Here is a 21,279-nt window from a genome sequence, read left to right on the forward strand (position 1 = left end):
CTGGGATTACAGGCATGAGCCACCATGCCTGGTCAGAGATGTTTTTTATCTCCTAGGCTCCCTGTAATCCCACAGATAGGCATTGCCAGGGCCAGGGCCAGGGCACCTGCTGACATGGTGAGGATTCCATCCTAGTGGAGTGACCCCAGCCTCACGGGTCTTCCTTCAAAGGAGCCAAGTGTAGAAAAGTGGCCTTGTTGGCCAGGCACAGTGGCTCATGCCCGTAATCCCAGCACTTTGGGAGGCTGAGGCAGTGGATTACGAGGTCAGGAGTCAAGACCAGTCTGGTCAAGATGGTGAAACCCCACCTCTACTAAAAATACAAAAACTTAGCTGGACACGGCAGCAGGCGCCTGTAATCCCAGCTTACTCGGGAGGTTGAGGCAGGAGAATCGCTTGAACCTGGGGGGCAGAGGTTGCAGTGAGCCAAAATCGCCCCATTGCACTCCAGCCTGGGTGACAGAGTGAGACTCCAAAAAGAAAAAAAAGAAGAAGAAGAAAGGGAGGAAGGAAGGAAGGAAGGGAGGGAGGGAGGAAGGAAGGAAGGAAGGAAGGAAGGAAGGAAGGAAGGAAGGAAGGAAGAAAGAAAAAAGCCCTTATTACTGAAGCATAGATGGCCACCAGGGCCAGGCAGGCTAGGTTTAAGTGCAGCTGTTTGCAGTTGTTGTCTGGGAAAAACAGCTGCCAGCCATTGAGGAATTTGGGACAACTAGAGACCTTGGGGAGTGTGGGATTTCCCTGCCAGGGAGTGACTCAGTCCCACGAGAAGCGGAGTCTAGAGACCTCTTCTCTGCTTGGCCATTTCTCTGTGAATGACAGTTCCAACCACCCATGGTAAACACCCAGGGCCATTTTGAATAATTCTACACCTTCCATAAAATGTTAATACCAAGAATAATAATTTTTAAAAATAACAACAGCTGCCATTTATGAACACTTACTTTGCGACGGGCACTGTGCAAACTGCTTCCCATGCCTTATCTTATTGAATCCTGACAACAACCTAGAAGGCACAGGTACTATTATTCCCATTTGCAGATGATAAAATTAAGGCTTGTGGCTGGATGCAATGGCTCGCACTTGTAATCCCAGCACTTTGGGAGGCCAAGGTGGGGGGATTGCTTGAGCCCAGGAGTTTGAGACCAGCCTGGGCAATACAGCAAGACCCCATCTCTAATTTAAAAATTAAGTTAAAATTTAAAAATAAAGACTCAGAGAGACCAACCTATTTACGTCATGGATTGAGCCCCTTCCTTAAGGAGACGGCAGAACCAGACCCTAACTGGGGCCTAACTCCCAAACCCTACCCTGTCTGCCCTTGAATGGGAATGTTAGTCACATCCAGGTCCTTAACGCCCAGATGTGCTGTGCTTGCCTGCGATGTGGATGGGAATGACTCATCACCATGTAAGGTTGCTCCCTGCCCCATAGAATGAGAGGGTGACTCTGCCATTGCCACACCATGGAATGAAACCATGGGACAGCCACCAACATGCCCCCAACAGGGTGGACAGCCACATCCCCCAGACACCACCCAACACGTGGGGCGGCGACCCCAGAGGACATCTCCACGTGGTGTGGGAGTGTGGCTACCGCCTCAACACTGCCTTACAGTGAACCTCCCATGACCCACCCCGGAGAACTCAGAGTTGACATCAGCATGACATTGCTGTAAATTCTTAGCAATTCAGGGCTCAAATGAATGATAAAGTGTTTCTAAACCAGTGCTTTCCAGCCTTTTTCGAGTCATGGACTATATACTTGCATACTGTATGCACAGAATTCACACTACAGTAAAGAGACAAGGTGGCATGTGACCAACGGCAGTGGAGGGCAGGCAGTGGGGGACAGGGGTACGTACTCCAGCCGCCCAGAGGTCTAGAACATCAACACTTCAGCTCACCTGAAACCCTGAGGTACACCCGTCTGGACTGCCCTAGTCCTGCCTTAACCTGCAGCAGCTGTTCTTCCTTGCTTTGCTTCCACAGCTCTTGTGGTAAAGCTGTTTGCACCCCATTCACCCCTCTGCAACCTTCTCATTCTAAGTGGTCAAGCTGTTTCCCATTTGAGAATATTACAGTGTTGCAATCAACATCCTTAAACTGTGCACACGTGTGTGCATGCACCAATGCACCAAAGCACACTTACTACATGAAATGGAACTGTGGGGTCACGGGCTGTCACATTTTAAACGTAGTAGGGACTGCCAGATTGCTGTCCAAATGACTGCACCAATTTCAACCCCATCGGCACATAAACGTGTTTTTTTCCCCAGAGCTCGGCCCATACTTAGTATTACGGAACAGTTTAATCTTTGCAGATCTAATCACTGCTATACAAATTTTTTGGCTCTAACTCCAATCAGTCCACATTTTAAATTTTAATTGTTCTTTTCAACATTTTTTTTTCTCTTTCCTGTGGACATGTAAGCTACATGAAGGCAGAGATTCATTGCCTGATTGTTTCGTTCACTGATGAATGTCCAGCACCTAGAACAGTGCAGAGTACACAATGGATGATTAATCAATATTTGCTGACTGAATAGATTAAACATTGATATGCTGCAAAATTCAAAAGGTGCAAAAGGAGTAAATAATTTTTTTATGTCTCCTTTTCTGCCTGTTCCCCCAGCCACTCAGTTCCTTTCTTGAGGGCAACTCATATTACCACTTTCTTGTGTGACCTGGTAGAAGGACTGCACAGATACAAGGAAATACCTCTATGTTGCCTAAGCTGGCCTCATACTTGTGGGCTCAAAGATCCTCCTGTCTCAGCCTCCCAAAGTGCTGGGATTATAGGAGTGAGCCACCGTGCCATCCTGTATTTTCTTTTTTTTTTTTTTTTAGATGGAGTTTCTCTCTGTCGCCCAGGCTGGAGGGCAGGCTTGTCTCACTGCAACCTCTGCCTCCCAGGTTCAAGCGATTCTCCTGCCTCAGCCTCCCAATAGCTGGGATTACAGGTGTGTGCCACCATGCCCAGCTAATATTTGTATTTTTAGTAGAGACAGGGTTTTGCCATTTTGGCCAGACTAGTCTTGAACTCCTGACCTCAGGTGATCCACCTGCCTCAGCCTCCCAAAGTGCTGAGATTACAGGTGTGAGCCACCGTGCCCGGCCTCTATTTTTTTTTTTAACATAAATGCATGTGTGCTTCATATGCTGTTCTACCCTTTCTTTGCTCTCACTTAACTGTATATATTGACAACATTCACTGTCTCTGATCAGCTCAAATAAGACCTTTATCTTAGAGGGCTGTGGAGGAAGCCACTTTTCCTATCGTCTCCATTAGTCATGCTGTGTTTGGCTTTCTGGGAGCACCCCTAGATGTCAGGGAACCACAGCCTTGGGCAAAGGAGGTTCATAGGTGCACACAGAGGATGCGGGCAGCTGCATGGCCCCACTTCAGATTTCCCCAACACCCACCAGAACAGGTGCAAGATGTCAGGTGTCCCGTTTGAGCTAGTAGGTGAGAGGTGGCCGGAAGCCAGGCAATCTGGTTTCTATTTTCAGACCTGCCCTTTGACTCACCATGACTGTGGGTAAGTCCCTCTGAGTCCCTCTGTGCTCTAAATTCTCTGTGTAATGGGCATAATTATGCCCACCCCAACATACTTAAAAGGACGGCATGAAGCCACACCAGGAAATGCCTTGGAAGAGAGCATATGTCCTTGGACCAGTACATGCTTCAGCCCGTGAAAGACAATTAACAGGGCATTTCCCAAAGGGTGGTAAGCAAGACAATTTTTTTTTTTTTTTTTTTTTGAGACGGAGTCTCGCTCTGTCGCCAGGCTGGAGTGCAGGGGCACGATCTCGGCTCACTGCAGCCTTCCCCTCCCGGGTTCAAGCAATTCTCCTGCCTCAGCCTCCTGAGTAGCTGAGACCACAGATGCGTGCCACCATGCCCAGCTAATTTTTGTATTTTTAGTACAGACGGGCTTTCACCATGTTGGCCAGGATGGTCTCGATTTCTTGACCTCATGATCTGCCCACCTCGGCCTCCCAAAGTGCTGGGATTACAGACGTGAGCCACCACGCCTGGCCAAGATGATTTTTTTTTTCAATGATTCTCAGAGGAACCTTTTTCTGAATAGTTAAGAAAGTATGTTTATGTGTATTAGGAAAAAATGGCTCAGCACATCAAACCTGTTATTTCACAGGTGTAATATTGCTTTGTATTCATAGTAGTGCCTAGGAGGAAGTTGAGTTTATTTTAGCCAAAAATAAAAAAGTGAGATGATGTGGCATTATCTAGTAAGTAAATAATGATACAAGTGCTACACAGATTTAGCAAAAATTGCAAAAGTGGTATACAAATGATCAATGCTAAGGAAAGCATTGAATTAGCAGGTAGTTAGAGGGAAATAACAAAATCAAACTTATAAATATTTATATGAAATACTCATTTGAAATATTTCTTTTTACTATTTATTTATTATTTTTTTAGACAGTGTCTTGCTGTGTCACCCAGGCTAGGCTTGCAATGATACAATCATAGCTAATTGCAACCTCCAACTCCTGGGTTCAAGCAATCCTCCCACCTCAGCCTCCCCAGTAGCTGAGACCACAGGCACATGCCACCACATTCGGCTAATTTTGTAAGTTTTTTGTAGAGGTGAGGCTTTCAATATGTTACCTGGGCTGGTTTCAAACTCCTGGACTCCAGTGATCCTCCTGCTTCAGTCTCCCAAAGCACTGGGATTACAGGCATGAGCTACCAGGAGTGGCCAGGTTTCTTTCTCTTTCTTTCTTTCTTTCTTTTTTTTTTTTTTTTTTTGAGATGGAGTTTCACTCTTGTCGTCCAGGCTGGAGTGCAGTGGTATGATCTCGGCTCACTGCAACCTCCACCTCCCTACCAGGTTCAAGCAATTCTCCTGCCTCAGCCTCCCAAGTAGCTGGAATTATAGGCACCTGTCACCATGCCCGGCTAATTTTTGTATTTTTAGTAGAGACAGGGTTTCACCATGTTGACCAGGCTGGTCTCGAATTCCTGACCTCAGGTAATCCACCCACCTCGGCCTCCCAAAGTGCTGTGATTACAGGCTTGAGCCACCGTGCTTGGCCCCAGGTTTCTTCTTATTTAGTGCAAATATATATGACATAGTAAATCAGAGATCAGCAAACTTCTTTAAAGTACCAGATGGTTAATATTTAAACATTTAAAACATATAGGCCAGGCACAGTGGCTCATACCTGTAATCCCAGCACTTTGGGAGGCCAAAGCAGGAGGATCACTTGAACCCAGGAGTTCAAGACCAGCTGGGCAACATGGCAAAACCCCATTTCTACCAAAAAAAAAAAAAAAAAGCAAAAATTAGCCGGGTGGCACGCACCTGTAGTCCCAGCTACTTAGGACACTGAGGTGGGAGGATCGCTGGAGTCCAGAAGGTTGAGGCTGCAGTGAACTGAGATTGTGCCACTGCACTTCAACCTGGATGACAGAGTGAGACTCCGTGTCAAAAAAACCACAACAACAAAAAAGAAAGGCTCATTTAATACATTTCCTGCACCAAAGCTGGTAGCAACCATTTTTCTAAGAAGCCCTGGTTCTTTTAGTCAAAAATGGTATTTAGAGACCAAAATCTTGGTGCTGGGAATGCACATAATATTTGAACTTATAAATAGAAATTGTGTCCAAGGTATGCCCTGGCTTCTCTAGAGATCCTGACAGCTCCCCTAAAACTCTTCTTCACTTTTTCTGGCCTGGACACTAAACCTCAGCCGTGGCTGTTACACCTGGCCAGGTGCTTGAGAATAAAGAGTCAGTCATGTCCTCTGGTTGCCCTCGCAGAGGCAGAAACATGCAAGATTTTTCAATAACCAGAGTCAAATCCACTTTCAGGTTAACCTTCAATTAACTTTAAAAATCCAGCTACCAGAAACCATATTCCCCAGTAATCTTGGATAATTGAGGTTTTGCTACGAAAATAAGTACAGGGGATTTTAATGAAAGCATCTGACCTGCAATTTACAGGAGTCACAAAGTCAGACGTCCACATGAGCCAGAGCAGCTAATGAAAATGAGTAAAGAGGGCTGGGTATAAGACAGCATGGAATGGGAAGAATTGGGGTGAACTGGGAACACACTACCCATCCAAGGAGAGCAGCTGCTAGTCAAATCTAGCAGAACATTGTCATGCGGGGACAACTGTCACATCCTTCTGACTTCTCAAAGGATGAAGAAAATCCACGTTTTAAAAAAAATGTGAAATCTCATTTTGAAACGGCAATGGATTAAAGTCTTTTGTTAGAACTTTATTGAGACATAATTTACATATAATAGAATGCATCCATTTGAAGCATATTGTTTGATGAGTTTTCACAAGTGTATGCATTTAATGAACCACCATCCCATTCAAGATCTAGAATATTCTCATCGTCTCCAAAAGGCTCCCTGTACAACTTTTAGTCAATCCACTGCTCACCCAAGGCCCAGATACTTACTGATCTGCTTCCTGTCACAATAGATTAATTCATATTTTCTAGGGGTTCATATAATGGAATTCTATAGTATGTATTCTTACGTGTTTAGCTTTTTACTCAGCATAATATTTTTTATATACGTCCATGTTTTATGTATCAATAGTTGGTTCCTTTTTATTGTTGAATGGAATCCCATTATGGATATGCCATAATTTATTTATTTCTTCCCCTGTTGGTGGACATGTGGATTGCTTCTAGGTGGGGGCTATTATGAATAAGTGAACATATATGTACAAGTCTGTGTGTGAACGTATGTTTTTCTCCTGGATAAGTAAAAGTGGAATTGCTGGGTCATGTGATAAGTGTCCATTTAACTTTTTTTTTTTTAAATATAGAGACAGGGTCTTACTATGTTACCAAGGCTGGCCTCAAACTCCTGGGCTCAAGCAGTCCTCCTGGCTTGGCCTCCCAAAGTGCTGGGATTACAGGCGTGAGCCACTGCACCTGGCATCCTTAACTTTATTATTATTATTATTATTATTTTGGGATGGAGTCTCACTCTGTCACCCAGGCTGGAGTGCAATGGCACGATCTCGACTCACTGCAACCTCTACCTCCTGGGCTCAAGCGATTCTCCTGTCTCAGCCTCCCAAGTAGCTGGGATTACAGGCGTGTGGCACCACTCCCAGCTAATTTTTTTGTATTTTTAGTAGAGACAGGGTTTCACCATGTTGGCCACGGATTCTCAAACTCCTGACCTCAAGTGATCCACCCACCTTGACCTCCCAAAGTGTTGGGATTACAGGTGTGAGCCACTGTGCCTGGCAACTTTATAAGAAACTATATCAAACTACCTTCCAAAGTGACTGTACCATTTTGCATTCCAACCAGCTGTGTAGGAGAATTCCAGTTGCTACACATCCTCACCAACACTAGATACTATCAGTCCTTCTAATGGGTGTGAAATGATAGCTCATTGTGGGTGGTTTTGATCTGCATTTCTCCAGTGACTAATGATGGTGAGCATTTTTTCACGTGCTTATGGGCCATTCATATTTCCTCTTTTATGGTGTCTATTTAAATCATTGGCCCATTTTTTGTTGAACTGTTTGTCTTATTATTTAGTTGTAAGAGTTCTTTATATATTCCGCATAGAAATTCTTTGTCAGACATACGTATTCCAAGTATTTTCTCCCAGGAGCTTGCTCTCTCATTTTCTCAACCATGTCTTTTGAAAAGCAGAAGATTTTAATTCTAATAAAGTACAATTTATAAGTTTCTTATGATTCATGATTTTAGTATCCTATCTGAAGATCTTTGCATATCCTAAGGTTACACAGATTTTTTTCTATGCTTTCTTCTGGGTGTTTTATAGTTTTATTAGGTCTATGAACCATTTGAAGTTAGTTTTTGCATATAGTGTGGGGTAGGAGTTAAGATTCCCTTTAAAAAAAATATGGACAACTACTTGTTTCAGCATTTGTTGTTGAAAAAAATTACACTTTTTAAAATTTTTTTACGTTTTAATCTTTCTTTTAAATAGAGACAGGTTGTCACTGTGTTGCCCAGGCTGGTCTCAAACTCCTGGGCTCAAGTGATCCCAGTACTTTATTGGCCCAAGGAACTGGAATTACAGGTGTGAGCCACCATGCCTGGCCAAGACTACACTCTCTTCGTTGAATTACCTTGGCAAATTTGTAGGTCTATCAGAGCTCCTTAATCCAATGATCGGTAGATCTATCATTACACCAATACCACACTGTCCTGATAAATGCAACTTACAGTAAGTGTTGATATCACATAGAAATGTCTTTCAACTTGTTTTTATTTTTCATAAGTTTTTTAAAATTTTGTTTTGAAGTATGTGTGTGTGTGTGTGCATGTGTACACATGCATGTGTGTCTGATTTTGTTTTGTTTTTGCTGTTTTAGTTCTTTTGCTTTTCCATATATATTTTAGAATCAGTTTGTCAATTTCTACAAAAATTCTGCTGGGATTTTGGTTGAAATTGAGTAGACTTTAGAGATTACGAGTGAGTTGACTCTAGAGGTTAATTGACATCTTAACAATATTGAGTCTTCTAATCTATGAGCATGGTATAGCTCTCCATTTATTTAAGCTTTCTTTTCATTTAAATGCTAAAACATCAGACAAGGTGCCAAGACAATTAAATGGGAGAAAGAATAGTCTGGGTGCTGGGACAAGTGGATATGCACATGAAGAACAATGAAGTTGGATTCCTATCTCACACTATATATGTAAATTAATTCAAAATGAATCAAAGACCTAAATATAAGAGCTGGAACTATAAAGTCCTTAGAGTAAAGCACAGAAACAAATCTTCAGGACCTTGGATTAGGCAATAGAGTCTTAGATAAGAAACCAAAGCACACACACAAAAAAGAAATATAGAGAAATTTGGCATCATCAAACTTAAAAACTTTTGTTCTTCAAAGGACACCATCAAGAAAGTAAAAAGACAACACACAGAGAAGGAAAGACAATGTTTGCAAGTCCTGTCTGTTAAGGGACTTGTGTATAGAATATATAAATAACTCTTGCAACTCAGTAATAAAAAGATAAATAGCCCAGTTAAAAAATGATGAAGGATCTGAATAGACATTTCTCCAAGGAAGATATACTGGCCATATAATGGATCTAATGGTCAATATATAAGCCTATGAGAAGAAGTTCTACATCATAGCCATCAGGAAAACACAAATTGAAACCAACATAAGATATCACTTCACACCCCACTAAGGTAGCTGTAATAACTTTTTAAAATGGATAATAAGTTTTGGAGAGGATGTGGAGAGATTAGAACTCTCACACACCGGGTGAAATTGTTAAGTAGTGCAGCCATTTTGGAAAACAGTCTTGCAGTTCCTCAAAAGGTTAAACATAGAATTACCATCAGACTCAGATCAGGAGTTCGAGACCACTCCTGGATATATAACCAAGAGAAATGAAACCTATTTCTACACAAAACTTATACATGATCATTCATAGCAGTATTATCATAACAGACAAAAAGTAAAAACAACCCAACTGTCCATCAACTGATGAATGGATAAATAAAATGTAGTCTCAACATAATATGGGATATTATTTGGCAATAGAAAGAAATGAAGCACTAATACATGCTGCAACATACTTTCAAAACACACTAAGTGAAAGAAGCCAGTCAGAAAAGACCACACATTGTGCAATTCCGTTTTTTGTTTGTTGAGACAGAGTTTCACTCTTGACACCCAGGCTGGAGTGCAGTGGCACAATCTCTGCTCACTGCAAATTCTGCCACCCAGGCTCAAGCAATTCTCCTGCCTCAGTCTCCTGAGTAGCAGGGATTACAGGCACATGCCACCACACCCGGCTAATTTTGTATTTTTACTACAGACAGGGCTGCACCATATTGGCTAGGCTGGCCTTGAACTCTTGACCTCAAGTGATCCACCCACCTCACCCTCCCAAATTGCTGGAATTATAGGCATGAGCCACTGTGCCCAGCCTGCAATTCCGTTTCTATTAGGGGTGTCCAATCTTTTGGCTTCCCTGGACCACATTGGAAGAAGAAGAAGAATTGTCTTGGGCCACTTATAAAATGGACTGACACTAACAATAGCTGATGAGCTAAGAAAAAAAAAAATCTCCTAGTGTTTTAAGAAAGTTTATGAATTTGTGTTGGGCCACATTCAAAGCCATCCTGGGCTGCCTGTGGCCTGCAGGCCGCAGGATGGAAAAGCTTGATTTATATGAAACATCCAAAACAGGCAAATCTAGAGAGACAGAGAATAGATAAGTGGTTTCTGATGGGGAGGAGGAGGGTGGAGAGAGGAATGAGAAATAACTTCTAATGGGCATGGAGTTTTCTTTAGGGGAAATAAAGATGTTTTAAAATTGATTGTGATGATAGTTGAACAATGTGAATATACTGAAATCCAGTGAATTCTACACTTTAAATGGAACACACAACAAAAAATGCTAAAACAAATAGTAGTCCATATTTTTTTAAAGGGAATCTTAGCTCCTACCCCACACTATATGCAAAAACTAACTTCAAATGGTTCATAGACCTAATAAAACTATAAAACACTCAGAAGAAAGCATAGAAGAAAACCTGTCTCGTAAGAGAACTGAAATAGGGCTGGGCACGGTGGCTCATGCCTGTAATCCCAGCGCTTTGGGAGGCCAAGGAGGTCAGATCACCAGGTCAGGAGATCGAGACCAGCCTGACCAACATGGATAAACCCCGTCACTACTAATAATACAAAATTAGCCGGGCGTCATGGTGCATGCCTGTAATCCTAGCTACTTGGGAGGCTGAGGCAAGAGAATTGCTTGAACCCGGGAGGTAGAGGTTGCAGTGAGCCGAGGTCACGCGATCGCACTCCAGCCTGGGCAACAAGAGCAATACTTTGCCAAAAATAAAAAAAGAAGAAAGAAAGAAAGAAAGAAAGAGAGAAAGAAAGAAAGAAAGAAAGAAAGAAAGAAAGAAAGAAAGAAAGAAAGAAAGAAAGAAAAAGACAGACAGACAGAAAGAAAGAAGGAAAGAAAGAAAGAAAGAAAGAAAGAAAGAAAGAAGGAAGGAAGGAAGGAAGGAAGGAAGGAAGGAAGGAGGGAAGGAAGGAAGGAAAAAAGAAAGAAAGAAAGAAAAAGAAAGAAAGAAAGAGAAAGAAGGAAAGGAAGGAAGGAAGGAAGAAAAAGCCGAAACACTTTTCCACATTTATTGTTTTTGCATTTGCTAACAGGAATATTTACCATGAGTTCAGGGCCAATGTATAGTCAGCAATCTGTGACTCTGAAGCATGACAATTGGTGTCTCTTTCTGTGTGCACACATGGACTTAGTCTCTACTTTGCTTATTTGGATTGGGTTAAGCTGTACACTGATTCAATCCCTGCTCCATAAACTGTGTATACATTCCAAACACAGACCATCTATCACCGTGGGGGTGAAATCTGACCAGAACATCATAAAGTTGTTTGCAGCACTTACTGAGTTTGATCTGGCTAATGACCCAAGGGGCCAGACTAGTTAGATGCTCAGCCAATACTCAACACACTTCTGTTATTTGCCTACCATTGTAACAACTTTTGCTACATGTAGTACCGTTGTTTACTTAAACATTTTTCTTTAAATCGATTCCCCTTTTTTTACTTAAGCGCGTTTATGAACATAATGCAAAAGTCAGTATCTCTTGCCATAAGTAGAAGGTGGCTCTTAAAAATAAGCCCAGTGAAAACAGAATGTTACCCGTTCTAACTAGATACTGTTGTCTGAGCCTGAGGCCTCATTGTTAAACCTGGAGATTAGAAGGGTTGGAGAGGTGTTAAGGAGCTGTTGGTACCAAGCTGAGACTTTCTCCTTGACTAAATCAGAATAATTACATGAGAATAGAAAAGGGTAGACATTCTAGAGGCCCTTTATTTCTTCTACGACTACCTATTGGAACCTAATGTGATGTTCACCTATGTGGCTTTGGGGTGCTAGACTATATAAGGCAGACGAAGCCCTGGGTCTTCCCATATGCTTGAGTCATGGCAAACATTTAGTACTTCGACGTTGCTCTTGTAGTTGCTATTATAATAACTGTTATTACTTTATTATTTCAGAGCAGGGAATAGACCTTCTGGGGAAAGTTGGGAGTGGGGTTACTCTATGAACATCCTCTTACAGCCATGATGGCCTGGGCAGGCACATAGAGTTTAATTCCTATCAGAGAATGGAGTTGGAGGTGGGGTGCAGTGGCTCACACCTGTAGTCCAAGCACTTTGGGAAGCCAATGCGGGTGGATCGCTTGATCCCAGGAGTTCGAGACAAGCCTGGGCAACATGGCAAAACCTTGTCTCTACTGAAAATACAAAAATTAGCTGGGCGTGGTGGCATGCACCTGTAGTCCCAGCTACTCAAGTGGCTAAGGTGGGGGGATCACCTGAGCCCGGGAAGTGGAGGTTGCAGTAAGTCAAGATCGTGCCACTGCACCCCAGCCTGGGCAACAGAGCGAGAGCCTGTAGAGAGAGAGGAGAGAGAAAGAGAGAGAGAGAGAGAGAACAGAGTTGGAGAAGAAAGCACTTCATGCTTTGGCCAAGACCCCTTCTGGGGAAGGAAGGTGAGAAATGTTACTGTGTCAGATAATTGGATCAGGAGTGAATATGCTTGGGCAGGTTTAACATCTCTGTTTAGACATGAAGGTCTGAACTTATACATCTGGATATTATTCTGTGGGGTGTCAGGCACTGTGCTGGGCTTTGTCAGGGATACAGAGCTGCTGCCCTTAAGGGACTTGCGATCTCCTGGGAGAAGCCACAGGCACAAGAAACTAGAACACAGGATAAAACAAGGGTCAATTTATTTTACTATTAAGCTTCTTATGGGTGCAAATGGCAGGCATCCAATTTGGATATGCATAAATAAGAAAGAAAATGTATTGTTTCCATATCTGATGAGGCCAGGAATGAATGGCTTCAGGCATGGCTGGATCCAGGTGTTCAAATGGCAAAGTCAGAAATTTCTCTCCATCTCGTGCCTCTTCTTTCCTCTGTATTGGCTTTATTCTCAGGAAGACTTCCCGTTTGGGCTGCCAAATACCACCAGCTTAGTAGGCTTAGTTAAAAGTGAGGTCTCTCCTTCAGTTATTCCAATATAAACTAATAGAATTGAGTCCTGATGTTCCACTTTGAGTCACATGCACATCTCCCAGAGCTAAGAGGAGAGATCAGCCTGGCAACTCACACCAACTGAGATGAAAGGGACAGCGGGATATCTTCACCTGAAACCTCAGAGCAAGGGGGAGAGTATGCTGGGCACAGAGGAACCACACTGCCCAGCATGGTGCCCCCAGAAGGGAAAGGCTCTCAGAGGGGGTGAGGGTCCAGCCTGAAGTCAGGAGAGCTTCATGGAGGAAGTGGCCTTTGGTCTGGACCTTAAAGATCAAGTACAACTGGGGCTCCAGGAATAGAGCTGGGATGCTCCTGCCGCAGGTTCCTGCTCTGTGTCCAGAGAGAAGGGAGGGGGAAGCAGGAATGTCCTTAGAAACCCTCATGTGCCATAACAAGTACCTGGTGGTCTTCACAAGAACCTGCCCTCTCATGCGTATGGGAAACAGAGTCTCAGAAAACTCTGGCATTCCTCATCCATGACCCATACTCTCCAACCTTATGCTCCGGACACAACCTCACCCCATTCTAATTTGTATCCATGGAACAACCTTTTTCCTTTTCTTTTTCTTTTTTTTTTTTGAGACGGAGTCTCACTCTGTCGTCCAGGCTGGAGTGCAGTGGTGCGATCTCAGCTCAGTGCAATCTCGGCTCACTGCAACCTCCACCTCCCAGGCTAAAGCAGTTCTCCTGCCTCAGCCTCCCAGGTAGCTGGGATTACAAGGGCCCGCCACCAGCTAATTTTTGTATTTTTCATAGAGACAGGGTTTCACTATGTTGGCCAGGCTAGTCTCAAACTCCTGACCTCAGGTGATCCTCCTGCCTCAGCCTCCCAAAGTGCTGGGATTACAGGCATGAGCCACCGAACCTGGCTGGAATGCCCTTTTCAAATCCCAGCTTTGATGGCATCACACCCTCATGCCTCCAAAGGTTCCAGTTCTCTTGGGATTGAAACCCTAATCTTTAACACAGTCCACAAGCCCTTGTGTGGCCTGGCCCTGCTCACCCTGGCAGGATCCCTCCCCACCACTACAGGCTCCCTCCCCACTTCAGCCTTCCCCCTTCCCCTTCCCTCTCCTATCCTTTAACCTCAGCTCCTCCATCGCTTCTCCAAGGACTCTCAGACCTGGTCAGGCCTCCGTTTTCTAATAAAAATCGCTGACACTTAGGTGCCAGGCATGAATCTACCCTCTCCATATTTTCATGCAGCCAGCCTCCACGACACCTTTATCAGGTGGAAGCTGTAATTATTCCCATTTTATGGATGAGGAAACTGAAGGACTCAGAAGGAGATTTGCTCAAAGTCACACAGCTAGAAAGCAGCAGGGCTGAGAGTCAAAGCCAGAAATTTCCCAGGAGTTCGAGGCTGCAGTGAGCCATGATCATGCCACTGCACTCCAGCCTGGGTGATAGAGTGAGACCCTGTCTCAAACAAACAAACAAAAAGCCAGAAAATTTGGTTACAGAATCCTTATTCTAAACCACCACCCTTTAATGCCTCTAGCATCTCAGGGCATGGGGTCCCAATCTTTCCTGTCATGTTTCATAGCTCTGCATTGTTGATGGATTCTTCGCTTAACATCTGTCTTACCCACTGACAGCTAGTGACAATGGAAACTGGCATACTGAGGACCTGGCCTGTGCTAGGCTCAGTCCATAGCACTTTTTGTGCATCGCCGAATTTCATCCTCTCAGCAATCCTGTAAGTTAGATGTAATTGTTACAGTAAGTCTTCACTTAACATTGTTGATATGTTCTTGGAAACTGCAACTCTAGGCTAAACGATGTCTAATGAAATCAATTTCACCATAGGCTAATTGATATCAACAAGAGTTAAGCTCCTATGGCCTATTTCTGGTCACAAAAAAAGTCACCAAATTTCTAAGTAAAGACCAAAATGCTTCTAATATTAAACATTGAAATAAATATGAGCTATACATACATTTAAGAAAGATTAAGACCGGGTGCGGTGGTTCACGCCTGTAATGCCAGCACTTTGGGATGCTGAGGTGGGTGGATCACTTGAGCTCAGGAGTTTGAGACCAGCCTGGGCAACACGGTGAAACCCCGTCTCCACTAAAAATACAACAATTCACTGATATGGTGGTGTGCATGCCTATAATCCCAGCTACTTAGGAGGCTGAGGTGGGAGGATGGCTTGAGCCTAGGAGGTAGAGATTGCAGTGAGCCATGACTGCGCCACTGCGCTCTAGGCTGGGTAAGAGAGTGAGACCCTATCTGAAAAAAGAAAAAGAAAAAGAAAGGTTAATAAAAACAAGTAAGATCATTATTTACCCACTTATTCAGTTCAAGGTCCAGTGGCCAGAGCCTATCTCCGCAGCTGAGGCCACAGGCGGGAACCCACCCTACACAGGACACATTCCATTGCAGAGCACTCACACAGTCACACTCACTCACCTGGGACCATGCAGACACATCATGGGGAGGACATGTAAACTCCATATAGACAGTGGCCCTGGCTGGGAATCTACTTTCTTTTCTCATCAATGTTACAATGAAACATTGAACAAAACGACGTCGTTTGAGGACTTGCTATACCACATTTTATGCACAGAGAACCTGAGTTGAGAGTTTAAGTCACTTGTTCACTAGGTTATGAATTCCCAAAGGGCAAAAAACCTTGTCCATTTTGCTCATTGAGTCCAGAAGGACCATTTGAGTGCCTGGCATATAGTAGGCATTCAATAAATGCATTTTGGTTGATTAGACGGATGGATGGATTGATGACGGATAGCCAAAGGAAGGAAGAAAAGAAGGAAAAAAGGGAGGGAGGGAGGGAGGGGGGAAGGTAGAGAGGGAGGAAGAACGCGGACGTACCGCCGCCCAGTTCCTGGACGTGACTGGGACATCCTCGCAGGCAAGGCTGGTGTCCCAGCTGATGTGCGTCCCCATGCCTCTCTCCAGGTGCCACTATGCACGTGAAGAAGTACCTGCTGAAGGGCCTGCATCGGCTGCAGAAGGGCCCCGGCTACACGTACAAGGAGCTGCTGGTGTGGTACTGCGACAACACCAACACCCACGGCCCCAAGCGCATCATCTGTGAGGGGCCCAAGAAGAAAGCCATGTGGTTCCTGCTCACCCTGCTCTTCGCCGCCCTCGTCTGCTGGCAGTGGGGCATCTTCATCAGGACCTACTTGAGCTGGGAGGTCAGCGTCTCCCTCTCCGTAGGCTTCAAGACCATGGACTTCCCCGCCGTCACCATCTGCAATGCTAGCCCCTTCAAGTAGGTGGCCCCGGAGCGCACAGCTGGCCTCAGCAGACAGGCGGTTCTCTTTCTCTCTTTTCTTCCCTTCTACCTTTCCTTTCCTTCCTTCTCCTTTCTCTCCTTCTCTTTATTTCTCCCCTTCTTCCTTCCTTTCTCTCTTTATTACTTTTCCTTCCTTCTTCTTCCCTTTCTTTTTTCTTTTCTTTCTTTCCTTCCTTCTTTCTCTTTCTCCTCCTCTATGTCTTTCCATTTGCCTTCATCCTTTTGCAGCAACTAAGATTCAAACTTCATAAACTTTTGGCCAGGTGCAGTGGCCTGTAATAACAGCACTTTGAGAGGCAAAGACAGAAGGATCCCTTGAGGCCAGGAGTTGGAGAACAGCCTGGGCAACATAGCAAGATCCCACTTCTAAAAAAAGTAAATAATTTTTTTTAACTAGCCAGACGTGGTGGCACATGTCTGTGGTCTGAGCTGCTTAGGAAGCAGAGGTGGGAGAACTGCTTGAGCCCAGGAGCTCGAGGCTGCAGTGGGCTGAGATGGCGCCACTTGAGTTTCAAGTCAAGGCTAAGAAAAAATAATTAATTAAAAATAAAAACAAGAAGATGCCACTGCATTCCAGCCTGGGTAACAGATCCTATCTCTTAAAAATAAAAAAAAATCATGAATTTCCTAGGCTTAGAGAGAACCTTGGGCACCCTCTGTCTTCAGGCAGGCCAGTGCCTATTTATCGATTCCATGCGTGTTCATGGAGCACCTACTATGTGCCAGGCACTGTCCTAGGCAACACAAATACAACAGTGAACAAAACAGAGTCCCTGTCCTCTTCACAGCCTGCCAGAGAAAACAGGCCCCACAAAGTTGTCCCCACAAATATCAAATTCATTATCATTATGATGATAAAAAATAAAACAACTCAGTCGGGCACCATGGCTCATACCTGTAATCCCAGCATTTTGAGAGGCTGAGATGGGCAGATTACTTGAGGTCAGGAGTTTGAGACCAGTCTGGCCAACATGGTGAAACCTCATCTCTACTAAAAATATAGGCGATGCCTGTAATCTCAGCTACTTAGGAGGCTGAGGCACGAGAATTGCTTGACCCCGAGAGGCAGAGGTTGTAGTGAGTTGAGATTGCATCACTGCACTCCAGCCTGGGCAACAGAACAAGATCCTGTCTCAAAAATTAAAAAATAAATAAATAAAACAACTCTTCAACAAATGTTTATGATATGCTAGGCACTGTGTTCAGTGTTCTTTGGGTAATTGGTGTCATTCTAATCCACACAACCACCCTAGGATTGGGAACTCCTGTCGCAGCCCCAGTTTACACGTGAGGAGATGGAGGTTCAGAGAAGTAAGTGAGCTTGCCTGGAGATGCACAGCGGAAGACTGTGGGATCTGAACCCAGGCCTGATGTGATCCCAGAGCTGCTACTTTTTAACCATTCTTCCGGGTTGCCCGTTCTCCATTCTCAGCTTGATAGCAAGACCTGTGAAGGGGACACAAGAGGAGACCCAACCTAGTCAGGGTTATGGAGAGACAGGGAGTCAGTCCAAAAACAAAAAATAAAAAAAAGTGCCCTAAGGAATGAGTAGAAGTTGGCCAGGTAGGGTGAAGAGAGTGCCCCCAGTGGTGGACACAGCAGGTGCAGCTGGTGAGAAGCTTGGTGCATTCAAGGAACTGAAAGAAGGGCTGAGTCACAGAAAACATTTTTATCCAAAAGAGAGTCCTGACCGGGCACAGCGGCTCACGCCTGTAATCCCAGCATTTTGAGAGGCCAAAGCGAGTGGATTACTTGAGGTCAGGAGTTCGAGATCAGCCTGCCCAACATGGTGAAACCCCATCTCTACTAAAAATACAAAAATTAGCCGGGTGTGCTGGCACATGCCTGTAAACCCAGCTACTCAGGAGGCTGAGGCAGGAAAATCACTTGAACTCGGGAGGTGGAGGTTGCAGTGAGCCGAGATCTCGCCACTGCACTCCAGCCTGGGTGACAGAGCAAGATCTTGTCTCAATTAAAAAAAAAAAAGAAAGAAAGCAAAAGAAAGTCCTGACTGGGCACGGGCACAGTGGCTCAGGCTTGAAATCAGAGCATGTTAGGAGGCTGAGGCTTAAGGATCACTTGAAGCCAGGAGTTCAAGGTCAGCATGGCCAACATGGTGAGACAGCATCTCTGTTTTTAAAAGTCCTGGAAGGGAATTCTCACATAGTGATTACTTTCCCAATTATCAGAAAGTCCCTTCTTTCTATTAATAGGGTTCTTCCTGCCTTGGTGGGTTCTTAGAGCTGCTCAAGAGAATCTTTAATAATAATAGGAACGACAGCACTCCTTCTGGGCACTGATCAATGCACTTTATAAGCAGCACCTCATTGAATCTTCCCAACGATTCTCTGGGGTACTTATTTTTATCCCCCTGTTTTGTAGATGAGAGAACAGAGCCTCAGGGAGGTTAAGTTGCCCAAGATATTAAGTGGCATGCCAGGATTCAAACCTGGAGCCCATACAGTGACCCATCAAGCTTCCCAGAAGCTGTGGACATCTAGGCTGTAATAACACCACCACCTGCACAGACGCCACCCTTCCCGATCCTCCTGTTCCTGTGTACACAGATTTAATGGTCAGGGAACTGGCATCGAAGGCCAATGTTAGCTCTGGCTGCTGTACACCTTTGTACCAGGACCTTGGCCTCTGTCCAGCATTTAATGCTCCTGCAGGAAGTTCTCCAGCCAGAGTTGGCACTTGTGGCCTCAATTACCCCACTTTGAGGCAGGGTCTTGGGTAAATTGGACATGAAGCGACTGGGGTGCAGGACCCGGCCCCCACGGGGCCTGGCAGAGATACTTCTTGATAGATCCATCTCTCACTGGCCACCATGTCCAACATGGGAGTGCCACAGGGCTGAGGGAAGACATTGGAGCCAGCCTCACAGTCCCATTCATTTTCTCTCTCCTGAAACTGGCTCCTGTTCCCAAAGTTGCTCCCCCCTGGGAGGGAGATCTCAGAACCCCCATAAACATACCCACTGGAGCCCACCAAACCCAGATTCTAAACTCACCTCTGCCCTTTATCAGTGGAGTGAGCTTGCAAAATCACACCAATTCCTGGAGCCTCAGTTTCCTGAGCTATATATGGGGATGGTAACAGACTTGTGGCAAACAAGACCTGGAAAGCACCTAGCACCTGGCACATGGTAAGCTATCAATAACCATGAGCCATTACAATTCTTCCTCACTCGAATGTGAATTTCATAAGGAAAGAGACCAGGTCCCTCTTGTTTGCTACTGTATCGTCTGTGCCTTGCACAGTGCCTGGCACATAGTAGGTGCTCATTAAAAGTTGGTGAATGAATGAGTGCATGGGTGGTGGAAAGATGGATGCGTGGGTGGGTGGAAGGAGAGGTGGGTGCTTAGGTGGGGTGTTCTTCTTATACATAGTGGCAGCCATGCTGGAGTAGCAGTGTGATATGGTTTGGCTCAGTGTCACCACCCAAATATCATATCGAATTGTAACCCCCATGTGTTGAGGGAGGGACTTGGTGTGGGTGATTAGATCATACGGGCAGCTTCCCCCATGCTGTTTTCGTGATAGTGAGTGAGTTCTCACAAGATCTGATGGTTTTAAAGTGGCAGTCTCCCCTGTGCGCTCTCTTTCTCTCTCTCTCCTGCTGCCATGTAAGACATGCCTTGCTTCCCCCTTCACCTTCCGCCATGATTGTAAGTTTCCTGAGACCTCTCTCCAGCCATGCAGAACTGTGAGTCAATTATACCTCTTCTGTTTATAAATTACCCAGTCTCAGGTAGTATCTTTATAGCAGTGTGAAAACAGACTACTATGGAGTGGGTCCCAGATTTCAGTTGCTCTGCTTTACAGATATTCATTCCTCCCCGCTAACCAGCCCTCTCCCCATCCAGGTATTCCAAAATCAAGCATTTGCTGAAGGACCTGGATGAGCTGATGGAAGCTGTCCTGGAGAGGATCCTGGCTCCTGAGCTAAGCCATGCCAATGCCACCAGGAACCTGAACTTCTCCATCTGGAACCACACACCCCTGGTCCTTATTGATGAACGGAACCCCCACCACCCCATGGTCCTTGATCTCTTTGGAGACAACCACAATGGCTTGACAAGCAGCTCAGCATCAGAAAAGATCTGTAATGCCCACGGGTGCAAAATGGCCATGAGACTAGTAAGTGGTCCCTGGGCACATATCAAGCAATGGGCCTCACCCAGTGAGGCTGATGGGTGTTTCTTTTCTGTAGTAATTTGAGTCTCGCTGGGGGAAAGACAAGATGGAAGCCAGAGCCTGTTTTGCTTGTTTGCAGAGATTTTTTAAAAATAGAAATTTTTGGCATGTTAGTCAAGACTCTTTTGGTATAAGTAATCCAGCTCACACTAGCTTAAGCAAAACAGGCGATTCATTGGCTCACATGACTAAGAAATCCAGAGGTATACTGCATTCAGGCAAGGCTGGATCCAGGTATTCTAATGAGGTCATCAGGAATCCTTCTCCATCTTGGTTCAACTTTTCTCTCAGGCGACTTCACTCTCAGGCAAGATCTCTCCATGTGGAGGGATCCCCTCAGTGCCCTTGCTTAGCAGTGGTCCCGGAAAAAGAGCTCTTTCCCTATAGTCCCAGCAAAGGTCCTAAGAAGACTCATTAGTTCACATGCTCACCCCTAAACCAATCGCTGTGGGCTACAGCAGGGGCTCTCATGATTGGCCAGTCCTGGGCCATGTGCCCTGGAGTTGGGAGTGATGTCAGCCTCTGTGAGACCACATGGACTGAGCAAGGGGGAAGGTGGTTCCCTGAGGGAGGAACTAAGTCTTGTTATCAAAAGATAGGGGCATAAATATTGGGCAGGTGAAAAGCCACAGCTGTGCAGTACAGTCACATGCCAAGAAACAACTGCCCTGCACTGGGAGGCTGGTATGCCATTAGTTCTTAAGCCTAGAAGTGGGGAGAAGGTCCCCTGCCCGTG

At 45.0% G+C, this 21,279-nt stretch overlaps 1 protein-coding gene across 2 annotated transcripts in view; it reads left to right on the plus strand.

The window, feature by feature from the left end:
- The window catches only part of SCNN1B (sodium channel epithelial 1 subunit beta), a 79,387-nt gene that overhangs the window by 30,256 nt on the left and 27,852 nt on the right, over positions 1-21,279 (plus strand). For both annotated transcript variants that reach the window (XM_055365491.2, XM_055365492.2), the window contains exons 2-3: positions 16,001-16,319; positions 20,213-20,486. In XM_055365491.2, coding sequence (XP_055221466.2) covers positions 16,009-16,319; positions 20,213-20,486 — 585 coding nt within the window. In that variant the 5' untranslated portion in view covers positions 16,001-16,008. The remainder of the gene's footprint in view (positions 1-16,000; positions 16,320-20,212; positions 20,487-21,279) is intronic.

This window comes from Gorilla gorilla, chromosome 18, assembly GCF_029281585.2.
Source record: "Gorilla gorilla gorilla isolate KB3781 chromosome 18, NHGRI_mGorGor1-v2.1_pri, whole genome shotgun sequence".
NCBI classification, from domain to species: domain Eukaryota; kingdom Metazoa; phylum Chordata; class Mammalia; order Primates; family Hominidae; genus Gorilla; species Gorilla gorilla.